This window comes from Carcharodon carcharias, chromosome 11 (genome assembly GCF_017639515.1).
Source record: "Carcharodon carcharias isolate sCarCar2 chromosome 11, sCarCar2.pri, whole genome shotgun sequence".
Classification (NCBI taxonomy): Eukaryota; Metazoa; Chordata; class Chondrichthyes; order Lamniformes; family Lamnidae; genus Carcharodon; species Carcharodon carcharias.
In genome coordinates this window covers 61,314,844-61,333,387 of record NC_054477.1, presented here as the reverse complement: position 1 = coordinate 61,333,387, position 18,544 = coordinate 61,314,844, and the positions used below count along the sequence as shown (strand labels likewise).

General features: G+C 42.3%; 1 protein-coding gene across 1 annotated transcript in view; it reads right to left on the bottom strand.

The window, feature by feature from the left end:
* Positions 1 to 18,544, bottom strand: part of LOC121284039 — a 52,482-nt gene that overhangs the window by 11,535 nt on the left and 22,403 nt on the right. Inside the window, exons 3-4 of the mRNA XM_041199002.1 lie at positions 12,801 to 12,969; positions 10,235 to 10,292 (exon numbers count right to left, since the gene is read on the bottom strand). Coding sequence (XP_041054936.1) covers positions 10,235 to 10,292; positions 12,801 to 12,969 — 227 coding nt within the window. The remainder of the gene's footprint in view (positions 1 to 10,234; positions 10,293 to 12,800; positions 12,970 to 18,544) is intronic.

Below are 18,544 nucleotides of genomic sequence, written 5' to 3'. Positions count from 1 at the left end.
TTCTTAGGTAAGGTGGCAAAAACTGCACACAATACTCCAGGGATGGTCCCACCAAGGCCCTGTACAACCGTAAGACATCCTTGCTCCAGTACTCAAGATCGTTTGCAATGAAGGCCAATATACCATTTGCCTTCTTAAGGACACCCAAGTCCCTTTGTACATCAACATTTCCCAATCTATAACTTTTTAATTATTCTCTGCCATTCTGTTTTTCCTACCAAAGTGGATAACTTCACACTTCTCCACATTATACTGCATTAGCCATGTATTTGCCCACTCGCTCAACCTGTCTAAATCACCTTGAAGCCTCTTAACACTCTCCTCAATGCTCACATCCCCACTGTTTCGTGTCATCAGCAAACTTGGGTCCCTCATCCAAATTATTGATATATATTGTGAATAGCTAGAGCCCAAACACTGATCCCTGCGGTACCCCACTAGCCACTCCAAAAAAGACCCACTTATTCCTACTCTATGTTTCCTGTCTGCTAACCAATTCTCAATCCTTGCCAATATATTACCCCAATCCCACGTGCTTTAATTTTATGTGGGACTTTATCAAAAGCTTTCTGAAAATCCAAATAGACCACATCCAGTGAGTGTCCCTTATCTATTCTGCTAGTTACAGCCTCAAAAAACTCCAATAGGTTTCTCAAACATGATTTCTCTTTCCTAAATCCATGTTGACTTTGCTACCATTGATAATTTCTAAGTGTCCTGCTATCATATCCCTTATAAATGACTCTAGCATTTTCTCTACTACTGAGCTAGGCTAACCGGTCTGTAATTTGCTGTTTAATCTCTCCCTCCTTTTTGAAATAGTGGAGTTACATTCGCCACCCTCCAATCTGCCCGGACTGTTTCAGAATCTACTGAATTTTGGAAGACGACAACAATGCATCCACTATTTCCATGGCCACCTCCTTTAGTACCCTGCAATGTAGATTTTTGGATCCTGGGGATTTATTGGCTTTCAGTCCCATTAATTTCTCCAGCACTATTGTTTTAGTAATATTAATTTCCTTTAATTCTTCCTTCTCACTAGACCTTTGATTCCCTAGGCGTGAATATTTCCTGCGCCGGGTGGGCTCGGCAGGAGTGGTCGCGATTGGCTCCACACCGTCATTTTATGCGGGTGGGCCAATTAAGGCCCACCCAGCATAATGGTGCGAGCAGTAGCGAACACTACCTATGAGGGCAGAGGGAGGAGGGAGAGTTGGATCCAGCGCTCTATCTCACATGCGTGCGAAAGAGAGTTTCAATCTTTCTGAGGTACGGAGCTGCCTCAGGGAGATTGAAGCACTTTTTAAAAAAATAAATAAATGAAATAAAAATTTAAGGAAACAGGTCCCTTCATGTGAGTGTGTCACATGAGATGGGACATGTTTTTACTTTTTCACAATAAGTCTTTATTTAATTCGTAAAAGCTTTAGAAAACCTCATCCCACTTGTGGATGAGGTTTCCTGAGAAATGTAAGGGCCACTTGGCCTTTTGCCTGCCCACCAACCTTTAGGTTGGACGGACAGTGTAAAACTCATATTAATTACCTGTTTAATGGCCTTAATAGGCTTATCAATTATCAGCAGGCACACAGCTGACTCTGGTGCACCGCCGAAGAAACACAGCGAGAGAGTGTGATGACGTCAGGACGCATGCCCGACGTCATCACGTGTCATTATTACATGCCGGCTTGTTGGGCCCGCCCCCGCAAGCCGACTGTAAAATCCTGGCCCTAGTATGTCTGGAAAGTTATTTGTGTCTTCCTCTGTGAAAACAGAACTAAAGTAGTTGTTTAGTTGCTCTGCCATTTTCTTGTTCTCTGTTATAAATTCTACTGTTTCAGACTGTAAGGGGCCTACATTTGTCTTTACTAATCTTTTTCTTTTTACATTTGTATAGAAGCTTTTTTGGTCCGCTTTTATGTTCCTTGCAAGTTTACTCTCATTCTCTATTTTTCCCCTCCTAATCAATCTTTTGGTCCTCCTTTGCTGAATCATAAATTGCTCCCAAGCCTCAGGCTTGCTACATTTTCTAGCAACATTATATACACACAAACATATGAATTAGGAGTAGGAGTAGGCCACTCGGCTCTTCGAGCCTGCTCCACCATTCAATAAGATCATTGTCGATCGGAATGTAATCTCAACCCCATATTCCTGCCTAACCCCGATAACCTTTCATCCCCTTGTTAATCAAGAATCTATCTAGCTCTGCCTTAAAAATATTCAAAGACCCTGCTTCCACTGCCTTTTGAGGAAGAGGGTTCCAAAGACTCACAACCCTCAGAGAAAAAATTTCTCCTCATCTCTGTTTTAAATGAGCGACCCCTTATTTTTAAACAGTGACCTCTAGTTCTAGATTCTCCCACAAGAGGAAATATCCTCTCCACATCCACCCTGTCAAGACCCCTCAGGATCTTAAAGGTTTCAAATAAGTCACCTCTTACTCTTCTAAATTCCAGTAGATACAAGCCTAACCTGTCCAGCTTTTCCTCTTAAGACAACCTGCCCATTCCTGGTATTAGACTAGTAAACCTTCTCTGAACTGCTTCTAATGCATTTACTTCTTTCGTTAGGTAAGGAGACCAGTGCTATACACAATACTCCAGATGTGGTCTCACCAGTGCCCTGTATAACTGAAGCATAACCTCCCTATTTTTGTAATCAATTCCTCTCACAATAAATGATAACATTCTATTAGCTTTCCTAATTACCTGCTGTACCTGCAAACTAACCTTTTGAGATTCATGCACCAGGACGCCTAGATCCCCCTGGACCTCAGAGCTCTGCAATCTCTCACCATTTAGATAATAAGCCTTCTTTCTATTCTTCCTGCCAAAATGAACAATTTCACATTTGCCCACATTATGCTCCATTTGCCAGATCTTTGCCCACTCACTTAACCTATCTATGTTGTTTTGTAGCTTCCTTACATCCTTTTCACAATTACTTTCCTACCTATCTTTGTGTTATTAGCAAATTTAACTGACATTCCTTCAGTCCCTTCATCCAAGTCATTTATATAAATTGTAAAAAGTTGAGGCCCCAGCACTCATCCCTGTGGCACACCATTCGTCGCATTCTGCCAAACAGAAAAAAGTTCATTTATGGCAACTCTCTGCTTTCTGTTAGCTAACTAATCTTCTATGCATGCTAATATATTACCCCCTACACCATGAGCTTTTATTTTCCGCAATAACCTTTGATGCGGCACTTTATCAAATGCCTTCTGGAAATCTAACTGTTACATACACCGGTTCCCCTTTATCCACAACACATGTGACTCCTTCAAAGAACTCCAATAAATTGATTAAACATGATTTCCCTTTTACAAAACCATGTTGACTCTGTCTGATTGCCTTGAATTTTTTTTAAGTGCCCTGCTATAACATCTTCAATAATAGCTTCTAACATTTTCCCTATGATAGAAGTTAGGCCCATAGTTTCCTGGGGCTGAATTTTGCCCCCGTTACGGGGGGTGTGTGGGGGCGGGCGGGAACAAGTGCATACCCAATCGATGTCACCGATCGGGTCTGTGCTGCCATTTTATGAGGGCGGGCCAATTAAGGTCCGCCCAGCGTGACGCTCACCTGGAAGCACTGAGCATTCCCAGTTTGATATTTGAAAATTTAACTAAAGGAAAGAAAACTTTTAAAACATGTGCCCTCGTGTGATAGTGTCACGTGAGCTGGGACATGTCAATGAATTTTTAAAATAATTTTTACTGAATTTTAAAACACTTCATGAAACCTCATTCCGCCAGTGGATGAGGTTTCATGAAAAATGCGAAGGCTGCATGGACTCTTCGCCTGCTACCAACTTCACGGTTGGACGGGCAGCTCATTTAACTGTTTTAATTAGTTTTTAAGCAGGCCTTAATAGGCCTTTGACAGTTCAGTGGGCGCGCAGCCGAGTTGGCTGTGCGCCCATCGAGCTGAAAATCTAAATGATGCGCGATAATGTCGGGACATCCGCCTGATGACGTCACTACGCGTCAGCGAGCGGGTCCTGGAAAATTCTTCCCCTGCTTTCTGTCTCCCTCCCTTTTTGAAATAAGGAGTTATATTTTCTATTTTCCAATCTAATGGAACCTTCCCCAAATCTAAGAAGTTTTGGAAAATTAAAACCAGTACATCAACTATTTCACCAGCCACTTCTTTCAAGACCTTAGGGTAGCTCCTCTTTGGATTTAATACAATCCTTACTTTCTTTTGTTACCCATGGTTGGGCTGCTTTTCTTATGTTTTTGCATCAGAAAGGAATGTATAACAGTTGCAATGCACATATTCATTCCTTACATATTAGCCATTATCCACCGTCATGCCTTTTAATGAAGTTCTCCAACCTATCTTAGCCAACTCATGCCTCATACCTTCATAGCTCCCGTTGTTAAGATTTAGGACCCCAGTTTCAGATTGGACTACTTCACTTTCCATCCTAATGAAGAGATCTATCATGTTATGGTCACTGTTCCTGCACAACAAGATTATTAATTAAACATTTCTCATTGCACAATACCAAATCTAGGATAGCCTTTCTCCTAGTCAGTTCCTCGACATACTGGTCTAAAAATCCATCTTGTACACACTCCAGGAATTCATTCACCACAGTATTATTGCTAATTTGGTTTGCCTGGTCTATGTGTAGATTATGATTACTGTAGCACCCTTGTTACATGCATCTCTAATTTCCTGTTTAATGTCATCCCCTACCTTACCACTACTGTTTGGAGGCCTATAGACAACTCCCAGAAATGATTTCCGCCCTTTGTTGCTTCTTTGTTCCACCCAGACTGATTCTACATCTAGATTTTCTGACCCTATGTCCTCTCTCACTATCGCACTGATTTCATTGTTAACTAACAATGCCAAGCCACCTCCTTCTCCTTTTTGCCTATCCGTCCTAAAGATTGAGTAACCTTGGAAATTCAGTTCCCAACCTAGGTCACCCTGCAGCCATGTCTCTGTAATCACAATCATATCATACCCGTTTACATCTATTTGCTCTGTTAATTTGTCTACCTTATTGTGAATGCTCCGTGCATTCAGATACAGTGCCTTTAGACTTGTCTTTTTAACATTTTTACACACCTTTTTTAAGTACTATGATTCTATTTGCTGCTAGCCTTTGTTTCCTTTGCCTTCCACTTTTGCTTTCTACTTTTCTGTCTTTCATTTCTATCTTTGTTTCCCTCTCTTATGTCTTTCTGCTCAGGTTCCCATGCCCCTGCCAATCTAGTTTAAACCATTCCCCATAGTACTAGCAAATACCCGTGAGGATATTGGTCCCGGTCCTGCTGGGATGCAACCCACCCAACTTGTACAGGTCCCAGCTTCCCCCAAATTGGTCCCAATGCCTCAGGAATCTAAATCCCTCCCTCCTACACCATCTCGCCAGCCACACATTCATCTGGTCTATTCTCCTATTCCTGATCTTGCTAGCACATGGCACTGGGAGTAATCCTGAGATTAATCCTGTAATCCTTTGAGGTCCTGCTTTTTAAATTATTTTCTAGCTCCCTATATTCTGCTTTCAGGACCTCAATCCTCTTTTTATCTATGTTGTTGGCACCAATATGGACCTCAACCTCAGGCTGTTCACCCTCCCTCTTCAGAATGTCCTGCAGCCACTCAGTGACATTCCTGACCCTGGCATCAGGGAGGCAACATACCATCCTGGTGTCACGCCTGTGGTCACAGAAAAGTCTATCTGTTCCCTTAGGATAGAATCCCTTATCGCTATTGTTCTCCCACTCTTTCTCCCCCACTCTGTGCAGCTGAGCCACTTGTGGTGCTGCGGACTTGGCTCTTGCCGCATTCCCCTGAGAAACCATCTCCCCCTCGCAGTATCCAAAACGGAAAATCTGTTGGAGAGGGAGATGAACCCAGGAGACTCCTGCACTACCTGTCTAGTGCTTTTACTCTGTCTGGTGGTCACCCATTCCCTTTCTGCCTGTGCACTCTTTACCTGCGGTGGGACCACCTCACTGTATGTGCTATCCACAAAGATCTCATCCTTGCGGATGGTCCCCAGTGATTCCAGGCACAACTCCAGCTCTAAAACATGGATTTCAAGTAGCTGCAACTGGAGACACTTCCTGCATACATGGTCGCACTGGACACTGTAAGTGTCCCTGGCTTCCCACATTGCACAGGAGGAGCATTCCACTTGTCCAAACTGCCCTGCCATGACACAGCCTTAAATCACTCCCTTTACTTTTACTTCCTCTAGTTTAGAGAATATTAAGGACAGAAGAAATGCTTACTAGGTCCTACTTACCAAGGCCACCGCTTTTCTTACTGAGGAAAGGTTAAAATGAAAGAATGACCTCCTTCCCTCTTCACTGAACTCTGTCTCTCACCAAACTCCAACTGAAGCACTCTAATACAGCCCAAAGAAAAAATCGGCACTGTAGACGGCTTGCTTTTATGCTGTCTGAATCTAGCTTCTGAATACCTGTTTAAGCCAGTTAACTGATTTACTAGCTGCAGCTGCACGCAGAGCCTGTATAACCCTTGTTTCAAAGCTGGACTAAAAGTTACCTTCCCCCAACCCAAAGAGAAAAAAGTTAGTTACTTGCTAAGTTAAAGAAAGATTAGACTTTTAAGGGTTCATTTGTATCTAAAGACCCTCTCTCATGACTGAGTGAATGTGTGCATGGTTCTAAAGTCGTTTAGCTTCTGCTTAAACCCTTGTATACTATGTCGGCTTTGAACCCTTAAGAGATAAAGAACTTTGCTTTCAAGGGAGATAATTGTTTATGTGATTACTTTGAAGTTTACCCCAGCATCTGAGGGGGTTATCTGCAGACCTCAATGACTAGGACAGGTGATGGGCTAGTCTCACTCAAGATTCTTCAGCAGTCACTGCAACAAACAGCCAAGATTTTGTTTTTAAAGTATTTTTTCAATGCAAAAGACTCCCTGAGCAGTTGGCCCCAGGCTGCCCGGTTATACAATCCTATTCTGGGCCCGTGCTATTTTTTAAAAAAAGCTTTATGACCAGGACTTTGCTATCCTGCTGTGGCGTGTCCACCCCACCACCCCTGGCAGATGCTGTGAGCCATTTAAATCTCCATTTGAGTTCGGCAGGACCATAATATCCCACTGGGTAGGAGGGGCCATAAACTCCTGGCCTATTTATTGAATCTTTGTGATTGGGTTTCAAGAATTCCCAAATACAATCCTTTCTAATGTCACTGATGTCAAAGATGAGCATATTTCACCTAAGTGAAGGGGAAAGCTCAGTTTATGTTTCCTTCTAGTAGTAAAGATGTATTCATTCATTAAATCTTTCTTGTAAATTGCAAGGATCAGTGGTTATGCAAGGTATTAAAGGTTCTAAAGTTTGTTAAGCATAAGGAAGCAAATAATCTATTGAATACAAGACTTCAGTCCCAATCTAGTCATATGCATGTTATTTGGGGAATACAACATATTGAGCTGAATAAGATTAGAGAGTATTCCGTTCAATTGCTTTTAGGATCAGAATTTTTAAAAAATTTTCTCATGTAGGTGTTGCAGGCAAGACCAGCGTTTGTTGCCCATCCCTAATTGCGCATGAGAAGGTGGTGGTGAGCCTCCTGCTTGAGCCTCTGCAGTCTGTCTGGTGCAGATAAACCCACAGTTCTGTTAGGGAGGGAGTTCCAGGATTTTGATCCTGCGACAGTGAAGAAATGGCGTATAGTTCCAGGTCTGGATTGTGTGTGGTTTGGAGGGGAACTTCCAGATGGTGGCTCTCCCATGTGTCTGCTGCCCTTGTTGTTCTAGGTGGTAGAGGTTGCGTGTTTGGAAAGTACTGTCGAAGGAGCCTCAGTGAGTTGCTGTAGCGCCTCTTGTATATTGTACACACTGCTATCACTATACACAGGTGATGGTGGGGGTGATTGTTTAAATTGATTGATGGGGTGCTGATCAAGCGGGCTGCTTTGTCTTGGATGGTGCCAAGCATCTTCAGTTTTATTGGAGCCACACTCATCCAGGCAAGTGGAGAGTATTCCATCACACTCCTGGCTTGTACCTTGCTAATGGTGGACAGACTTCAGGGAGTCAGGTGGTGAGTTACTCGCCGCAGAATTTCCAGCCTCTGACCTGCTCTTGTAGCCACAGAATTTGGTTTCAGTTCACTTTCTACTTATGGTAACCCTCAAGATGTTCTTAATGGGGGGAATTCAGCGATGGTAATGCTATTCAATGTCATGGGGAGTTGGTTATATTCTCTCCTGTTGGAGATGGTCATTGCCCAGTACTTACAAATGTTACTTGCTTATTATTGGCCCAAGCCTGAATATTGTCTAGGTGTTGCTGCATATGGACAAAGACTGCTTCAGTATCTGTGTGGTTGCGAATGGTACTGTCCACTGTGCAATCATCAGAGAACATGCCCACTTCTGATCTTATGATGGAGCGAAGATCATTGATGAAGCAGCTGAAGATAGTTGGGCCTAGGTCACAACCCTGAGAAACTCCTGCAGTGATGTCCTGGGACTGAGATGATTGGCCTCCAACAACCACAACCATCTTCCTTTGAGCTAGGTATAATTCCAACTGGAGTTTTCCCCCTGACTCCCATTGACTTAAATTTTCCTGACTCCTCGATGCCACACTCAGTCAAATGCTGCCTTGATGTCAAGGGCAGTCACTCTCACCTCTCATCTTAAGTTCAGTTCTTTTATCAACGTTTGGACCAGTATCTTCAGCCATTTTTTGATATCACATAGAGTAAATTGAGTTGGCTGAAGACTGGCATCCTTAATGCTGGGGGCCTCAGGAGGAGGCCAAGATGGATCATCCACTCGGCACTTCTGGCTGAAGATGGATGCAATTGCTTCAGCCTTATCTTTTGCACTGATGTGCTGGGCTCCCCCATCATTGAGGATGGGAATTTGTGAAGTCTCCTCCTCCAATTGGTTGTTTAATTGTCCACCATCGCTCATGACTAGATGTGACTGTACAGCTTTGATCTTATCCATTGGTCGTGGGATCACTTAGCTCTATCAGATGCTGCTTCTGCTGTTTATCATGCAAACATTCCTGTGATTTAGCTTCACTAGGTTGACATCTCATCTTTAGGTATGCCTAGAGCTGCCTGGCATGTCCTCCTGCACTTTTCATTGAACTAGGGTTGATCCCCTGGCTTGGTGGTAATGGTAGAGTGGGAAATATGTCGGGCCATATGTTAGGGATTGTGGTTAAATATAATTCTGCTGCTGCTGAAAGCCCACAGCGCTTCATGGATGCCCAGTTTTGAGCTGCTAGATCTGTTCTGAATCTATTCCATTTAGCACAGTGGTCGTGCCACACAACATGATGGAAGGTATGCTCATTGTGAGGACACAAGTACTGTGCATTGGTCACTCTGCCTATACTAAATTGTTGGGACAGATGCCAGTGCATGTAAACTAGCCCAACCCAAAACTCTGTGCAGTACCCTCCCAGTCTGAAATGGGGAGACCATGGCCTGTATCAGGTCACAGACAGAACTGTAAAAAATTTCTATACTCTGTGTTTAGGTTATTGATCTCCCAGAGGTTGACTTCTTTTTGACTCTTGGGACCTTCACGAGGTCCAAAAAGGGATCTTTGCCTGTTTGAACTAGGGCCGATAGGAAGATAGGAAGACTTGGGTAGAATTCCTGGGGAGAAGTTAGAACACCACTTGAAAATAGCCTCAGGTTGTTTTCTAGCATGCTCGGGGATGAGAGAGTTCTGCCTCCTCTCATGGACAGGGCAAGGTTAGAGAGGTGAAAACCACAAAGGGTTAATGATTATGTTAATTAGACAATGATGTTAATGATGATGTAAACGTGACTTCAGGGTCAGATAACCAAGAGGCTCCATGAAAGCAAGACACTGAACTGTGTCCAGAGAACAATGTACTTCCCATGAGGCTTTTCATTAAATAGTTTTGTAATGTTCTTTTAGATAATTTAATGAATAAAGCATATTTTTGAAAAAAAAAAATGTAATTAAAGAGTTTAAGAAGAACTACATGCTGGTTATCTCCAAGGGGTCACTCATAGATTAAGTAAAACTTCAACAAAATAGAAACCTGGTGAACACAGCGTCTGTCTGGAATCATTGCCTTATTTTGCTCCTCATTCATGGCCTTAATTGTTTAGTAGCAGTCCAATTGTGTGTGACAATTAAGTATATTAAATGTTTTTGTAAACAATAGTCTTACCAAAGCACTGCTGCTTGCCCTGCATATTTAAAAAATATTAATAAAACTCTTACCTGGAGTTGCGGAAACATGTTTGATGATTCCAATTGCAATGAATTGTAGTTACTGCATCTGCCAAAATAAACATTATATATTAAGAACAAACTTGTGTTTATATAATATCATTCACATCCTCAGGATATCCCAAAGCATTTTACAAGCAATTAATTACTTTTGGAGTGTGGTCGCTGTTGTTGGGCAAGCAAATTTGGGAACCAATTTGCACAAAGCAAGGTCCACAAAGCAAATTGGATAAATGACCAATTAATCTGTCTTGTTTTAGTTTGGCAAGGGATAAATGATGGCCAGGATTCAAAGTGTTAATTCCCCTGCTGTTCTTCAAACAGTGCCATGGGATCTCTTACTTCCACCCATTGAATTCCTCTGATGTGGTGATATTGGCCAAAATCTTCCAGTCTCCAGATAGCCAGAGACTGGAGGTACCCTGAAAGATACGCGTGGGACCCATCGGAAGTCCTGAAGTAAATCCAGCCCTGGTACTTACGTGGGAAGTTTAAACTTCCGATTGCTGGTTTTACCCTGCCCAGATTGCTCTGTGATTGGTCAGAACCTCCCAGACTTGAGCTGTATGCCCTATACATACCCTGGTTTTTACATGGATTTACGTAGCAGGTAGGAAACCTGCAAAATTCTAAGTAAATCAGGTACAGTGTCAAAGCACTCACAGCAATATTAACCACACCCCCTCCCTCAGGACGGTGCTCATCCCACTTGCCCCAAACTCCTGGACATTGCTTAGTTCCTCCTTCCCAGAGAGTGCTCACATTCAACCCCCACACCCTGGACAGTGGTCGACCCCCAACTGCACCTCCAAGCCTCTACTGCCCCCCGAATTCCCCCCAACCCCTCCTAACCACCTAACACGCCCCCACCCTCTCCCCCTGAGCACTCAGCCCATCCTAATCCCTCACCCACTTATCTTCCGTCCTGTCAAAGCGATTGGGACCTTTGAACTTACTAGTTAACAGCAACTAGTGCCATAAAATGGCGGCGCGTCTTCACGTCTCCTGCACTGCACAAAAGGGAGTCCAGGAGTTGCTGCACTGCACATTTCTCAACAGGCTGGGGTGGGAAGTCTGGGCGGGAAATATGCAGCTCCAGTCTAAGAAAAGTAAAAAGGACCAGTGTGGCAATCTTGTGGTGGTTGCCACTCTGCAGAAGATATGGTCCATTCATGGGAATATAAATTCACTAATGGCTGCAGGCTCCATTTAGGGTGAAGTTTATGGAGAAAATGTGGCCCTCAGTGTCTCCCTTCACCATTCCTTACCCCAATTCCCATTGTACCCTTTGCCCGTCAGATCCCACTACACAATTCCCTTCTTACCATCTGCACACTTGCCCTTCCCCCATTTGAACTGCCAATTCAATTCTGTATTCACCCCCTTGCTCTACTGTCACTCATCTGATTCAATCCTCCATCCACTCTCCACTCGTTTCCACTAAGGCAGGTGGTGACTGCCAGAAACTCCCTCACCTTTCTATCCTTATCCAACTGTTTATCTGAAGAAGAATTTGTTTGTTTTCAAAATTCAGCATTTTTCAATGGAACTCGAATTAGAATAAGGAAACAATTTGCCTTCCTGCCTTTGTCTTAATTGAGTTTTATCTTTCTCTCCCTTTAGAAATTTGATTTTGTGTCACAGGTCTAAGCGATCGGCATTAACAATAAGACAAAGTTGCAGACAATTAATAAACTTCAAAGTTCAATTGGTGTGTTTTGAAAATGAATTAAATATTAAATGAATAAAGGTACTTTTTCACTACCTCTCCTTGTCCTTCTCTCAATTTGTAATGTTTATGGAACACAGAAAGAAAATAAATATAAAACTACAGACCTACAATTTGATTATAGACTTTCAGCTCTGAGGCCTATGAATGCCATTTATGAGCAATGCTTTGGACTATGATGGTCATAAAATTGAAGGATTGGTAAGGATGTGTCAGGAATCTCCTCTTTGTAGGCTCTAGTCATGCCTCTGCTGCTGTGTCACCAGACAACAAGCAGACTACTCCATCCCCATTACAGTCTTACGAAAGGCAGGAATCAGTACAATCCCATGATTTCTGACACTCCTATTGTTAATCCCCCTGGACCATACTTGTCTGACCCATGGTTTGCAATAACTGAGGATTGCTGTGGGAAACTTGTACATTGGCCAACCCCTAGCTTGGATGCAGGGCCAGACAGAAGCTGTAAGTGGAGGTTTGACTATTCTTGGGGAGAGGAATGGCTCCTCAAGACCTAGTTCTAGATTAGAGTCATATGTGAGGAAAAAGTTCAGGAAGTGTTGCAGTCCAGCAGCAGAAAGCTTGGGTCTAGAGTCAATTTGTGGGTGGAAAAACAGCAGGTTAGTCAGCATCTGGAAGACAAAGGTAGGTTACACCTGAAACATTGATCTTTCTCTTTCAAATGCTGATTGACCTGTTGGGTATTCCTAATATTTTCTACTTTTGTTTCAGACTTTCAGCACTTACAATTATTATTTAAAATTATTACTCTATTTTAAATAGCAAACACACTGATCTAGAAATAAACAGTGTATCAATTACACTTACTGGATTTGTTCTGAATAAGACTCTGTGTTTTGGTTTGCAGATTCAGAAAAAGCAGTGGGCCTAGAAACAGGATCGAGACTGTCTTCTCCCCTGGAATCACCTGAAAACTCTATATGATTTTTGCTTTGCCGACAGCTTTTTGATGGTGGAAGCTTCAAGTCACTTAAAGCTGGAAGTAAAACAAACAGGTGGAAATTGCATAATGGATTAGAAACTGTCTTCATGATTCACTGTGAAGTGTTCTTCTCATGGAATTGGGCTTAAAGTTCAACTAAATTATAATCTAAACAAATGCTTACAGCAGTGATTAAATACAGCTATTAGTAAAAATGCATGATCTCTGGATAAACTATTGTATATTATTATCTATAGCATCTATTAAGATTATACTTTACTAATGAGAATTATATAATATAGCTATTATATATAAAAAACAGCGTGATCTCAGCATTTTAAAGGTGCTGCAGCTGAAGATGATTCTGTGAATTGAACATCACGTGCCTAACTGATTACAATGGGGTACCTCCTAAAATTATGTGACAGCCCCAAACTGGATCCTCTCATCATAAGACAACTCTCTCATCCCAGGGACCAATCTAGTGAGCCTTTGCTATACCACTCCCAATGCAAGCCTATTCTTCTTTAAATATGGAGCTCAAAAGTGCACACAGTATCTAGGTGTGGTCACACCAAAGCCCTATATAATTGTAGCAAGTCTTTCTTTGTCTTGTACTCCTATCCCTTTGCAATAAAGGCCAACATGCCATTTGCATGTTGGGTGCTTTACCTACATGCTAACTTTCTGTTTTCCTTGTACAATTACACCCAGTCTCTCTGCCTTTTAAAAAAGATTCTGCTTCTCTACTCTTACTACCAAAGTGAATAACCTCACACTTCCCCAGATTATACTCCATTGTCATCTTGTTGCTCACAAACTTGTGTTTATATTTCTTTGCAGCTTTTGTGCCCTCCTCAAAGTTGCATTCCCACCTAGCTTTGCGTCATCAGCAAACTTAGATGAGACACTTTTGGTCTCTTTGTCACAGTTATTAATATAGATTGTAAATAGTTGAGACCCCAGCCCTGATCCTTGTGTCAGTCCACTAATTACAACCTGTCAACTTAAAAATGTATGTTTATTCCTACTTGATTGCCTATCCAGTAACCAATCCTTTGACCATGCTAAATCCACGAGCCCTTATCTTGTGTATTAACCTTTTGCATAGCACTTTTGAAAACCCAAGTATACTATATCCAGTTCCCTTTGTTTACCCTACTAGTTACATTCTCAAAAACTCTTAATAAATTTGTCAAATACAATTTCCCTTTCGTAAAACCATGTTGAATCTGTTTGATCATGATATGATTTTCTAAGTGCATTGTTAAGATTTCCTTCATAATAGATTGCAGCATTTTCCAGATAAAGGTTGTCAGGCTAACTGACAAGATAGATCCCTGCTTTCTCTCTCCTTTTTAGAACAGCGGTGTTACATTTGCTCATTTCTAATCCACAGGGGCTGCTCTGGACACTAGGAAATTTTGGAAAATCATACCTGTGCAGCCACTATCTCTGCAGCTACCTCTTTTAGAATCCCAAGATGTAGGCCACAAGGTCCTGGTGATTTGTCAGCTTTTAGTTCCTTAAGTTTCTTCAGTGCATTTTCTCTGCTGATAATAATTACGTTAATTTCCTCAGTCTTTTTAGCCACTTGGTTGCCCATAATGTATGTTAACATAATGTTAAAATGTATCTTCTACTGAAAGGGTGTGACTAGTGGGATGTCACAAGGATGAGTGCTTGGGCCCCAGCTATTCACAATCTATATCAATGATTTGATATGGGACCAAATTTAATATGCCCAAGTTTGCAGGTCACATAAAACTTGTAGGAATGTATATTGTGAGGTTGATGCAAAAAGGCTTCAAGGGGATTTAGACAGGCTTACTGACTGGGCAAGAACATGGTTGATGGGGTAGATGGAATATAATGTGGAAAGTGTGAGGTTATTCACTTTGGTGGGAATAATGGAGGTTCTGAAATGGTAAGAGGTTGGAAAGTGTTGATGTCCAAAGGGACCTTGGTGTCCCTAAAAGCTAATATGCACGTGCAGCAAACAATTAGAAAGGCAAATTGTATGTTGACTTTTATCGCAACAGGATTTGAGCACAGGAGTAAAGATATAAAGAACTAGGGGACACAGTCTCAGAATATATGGGCAAGCCATTTGAGACTGAGGTGCAGAGGAATTTCTTCACTCGGAGGGTAGTGACTCTTTGGAATCCTGTACCCCAGAGGGCTGTGGAAACTCAGACATTGAGTACGTTCAAGAAAGAAATCAATAGATTTCTAGATACTAATGACATCAAGAGATATGGGGATAGCACAGGAAAATAGCTCTGAAGTAGATGATCAGCCGTGACCTGGTTGAATGGCGGAGCAGACTTGAGGGGCTGAATGGAGTACTCCTGCTCCCATGTTCTGTGAAGACAGATATGAAATATTTCCTAATTCCCCAGGATAATTTCTCCTGTTGATGCTTCAAAGGGATTAATGTTTACTTTAGCTAGTCTCCTTCATTTTACATACTTATAATAAAAGCTCTTACAATCTGTTTTTATATTCCTGGCTTATTGCTTCTCATACTCTTATTTATTCCCTTTTTATCAACTTTTTTGTCACCTTTGCCGGTTTCTATAACACCCCCAATCCTCAGACTTACAACTATTCTTTGCAACATTATAAGCCTCTTCTTTTAATATATAATTCAATTAGCTGCAGATGTACCTTTCTTGTTGAGTTTTTGTGTTTTAATGGAATGGAATTTTGTTGAACGTTTTGAATTTTTTCCTTAAATTTTTCCCACTGTTTATTTACTACCATACCTTTTCCTCCATTTACCCATTCAACCTTAGCCAGCTCTCCCCTCATACCTATGTAATTGGCTTTGTTTAAGTTTAAGATTCTTGTTTGGGCCTGGAATATGACACTTTTAAACTTAATGTGGAATTCAATTGTATTATGGTCACTTTCTCCCCAGAAGATCTTTTACTACGAGATTACTAATTAGACCTGCCTCATTACACAATGCTAAATATAAAATAGCTTCATTCCAACAATGACACAAAAGTGAAATACTGCAGATGCTGGAAATATGAAATAAATCAAAAAATTCTGGAAATACTCAGTAGGTCAAGCAGCATCTATAAACAGAGTTAATGGGTGGGATTTTCCATCTCAGTTGGTGTCGGGTGTCATGGTGGGCATGAGTGAACAAAATGGCAAAAAGGCCAAAAATCGGTTTCATGTTATCTGTGAAACCAGTTTGCGATCATCCGCTCTGCTCATCAATGGCAGGTCGTGTTTCCTGCCGCGCCATATTGAGAAGTTCATTTTAATACATCTGCACATCCTTATAAGCCCTGCTTGCCGGAATCATCCCCCTGTGCTGGATCATCCGAGCAGGTTGGCGAGATTGCACACTGGCGTGTTTCACAACTGTATATAAGCGACGTGCACCTGGCGAGCTGCACTTCGTTTGGAACTTCGAGGTTTGTCTTGCTTCGGGCAGCACTCGTGGTCATAAGTGTCGGCTTCACAGGCAGCACAACATCGCTTTTAGGAGGGCTCACAGGTAGGTCTCCTCCTATCAAAGCAGCTGTAAGGCGGGAGTGGCTTTTCAATAGCTGCAGGGCTAGGACTTGTTTGGGGAAGGGGGATAAGTGGCCTCAGGCAAGGGAAGAGGCTGCAGGGTGACGGCTGTACTGGGGAAGGAGGTGTCCCAGTGTGCATGTGGGGGCACATGTTGATCTGTGCAAGTGGCCTCAAGAGGGTGAGGGCTGAGGAAGCATTCTCCAGAGGAGATGAGGCCAATTGGGGATGTCAGGGTGTGTATGAGAGAGTGAGTGATGTCCCTTGAGCTGACAGTAAGTGAGATGAAAGTGAATGTATGATGGGTTTGTGAGTGTGTGCGTTTAGATATTGAGATGGTTGCCTTACCCTGGCGGCACGGATAAGATCATTCATCCTCTTTCTGCATTGGGTGGCCAACCTCTTCTGTGCAGCGTTGGCACTGGTCACCACTGCCACCACCTCCCAAGCTGGAGTGACGAGATTGCTGGACCTCCTGCGGCCAGAGCAGGGGTGGAGGACATCACAGTGGCCTCTAAAAGGCATTCTAGTGATGGGTCACTGAACTGATCTTGGCTTTCAGGGCCATGTCTTCACTGGAGCAGTCGTGGGCTGCAAGCATTGAGAACTGTGTTTAGACGCAGTTTAGATATGGCAGCCGGAGTGAGGAAACAGTGAGGTAACGGTGTGGTGAGCGATTCAGAGGCCACCCACCAGTGAGACTGCGTGTTTCCTGTGGCTTCATAATTAATGAGCTGGAAAGTGGATGATATGGCATGAAAACCCGCCATTGCAGCCAACAAGTAAGATGTTCTTTTCCCCGCCCACTACTGCACTTAGTGCAAATCTGGGATAATTTCATCCAATGTTTCAGATCTGTGACCTTTCAAAAGAACTGAGTTAAGTTAGAAATGCAATAGGTTTTGAGCAAATAAAAGTGGGTTGGGGAAGTTTTATCCCTAGTTGGTTCCATAATGTATATGCCTCCTTGTCCCAGCCTCCCCCACCAGCAGAAATATTTGCTCTCTATCTACCCTATCTAGTCCGCTTAATATCTTGAAAACTTTGAAAACTGAATCAGCTTTACTCATCTAAATTCCAGGAAATACAACATTAGCCTGTGTGATCTCTCCTCAGGGTTGTTGGCACTGTTTTCTTTTTCTAATTTATTTAATTACTTTAAGCAACAGAGTAAATAGGCACCACCACAGAATCAGGTCTTTAATGAGGCATTACACTACAAGATCCATTATGAGTGCTCAGGTTTTTAACGAGCTCATATTATAAGATCCGACACTCAGGTATATCATATTCTACAACCAGCATGAATACAACAAACTGATGGTTCACTCACAACACTTACCCTAATTCTACCATTGATCTCTACATCCATGCATACTACCACTAAATTACAGTACAAAGATAGATAAAAGTGGCAACAGAACAAGAACATGGAGGCAACAAATTACATTTAGATCCTCTCGAACTCTTCTAATTACTCTAATAGGAGTAACATAGTCTATTTAAGCTCTTCCAATAATTTTATTACTATGAACACAGAGACCAGATCAACATCTCCCAGATCATTGGGTACACAGGTCAACCTTCAGATCTGCAGAGATATCTTTTGATTAGGATGCATTGTGTAAGTGGGCCTATGTTCAGCCGAAAGCTGTTTTAATTCCCCCCACCACACCCTTGCTCCCAGCCACTGAACAGGAATCTGGCTACTAATTCCCTTCCATCATCAGGTATTACTAATTCCCTTCCATCATCAGATATTTGGCTAAACCTACTAGCAAGGATAAGATTAACTTTTCCTGTACCCTAACCACCCACCACTAATATAAGGACAAACTTGGCCTTCCATCGAATCTCTGCTGAGGACCATACCACCGCACCATTGAAAAAAAATGTTCAGCTTCCCTCCCCACAGTGAGCACAATCTAAGTGACCCCCATTTTTCCAAGAAGAACAAGTTGACCTCACCCAAATCCAATTTAGAACAATTTCCACCTTGCCTTCTGAGAATGGGAAATTTAAACTCAAGGTGATGTTGGAACAGGAGTCAATGTATGTCAGCAAGCACAAAGGTGATGGCTAAGTGGGATGTGGG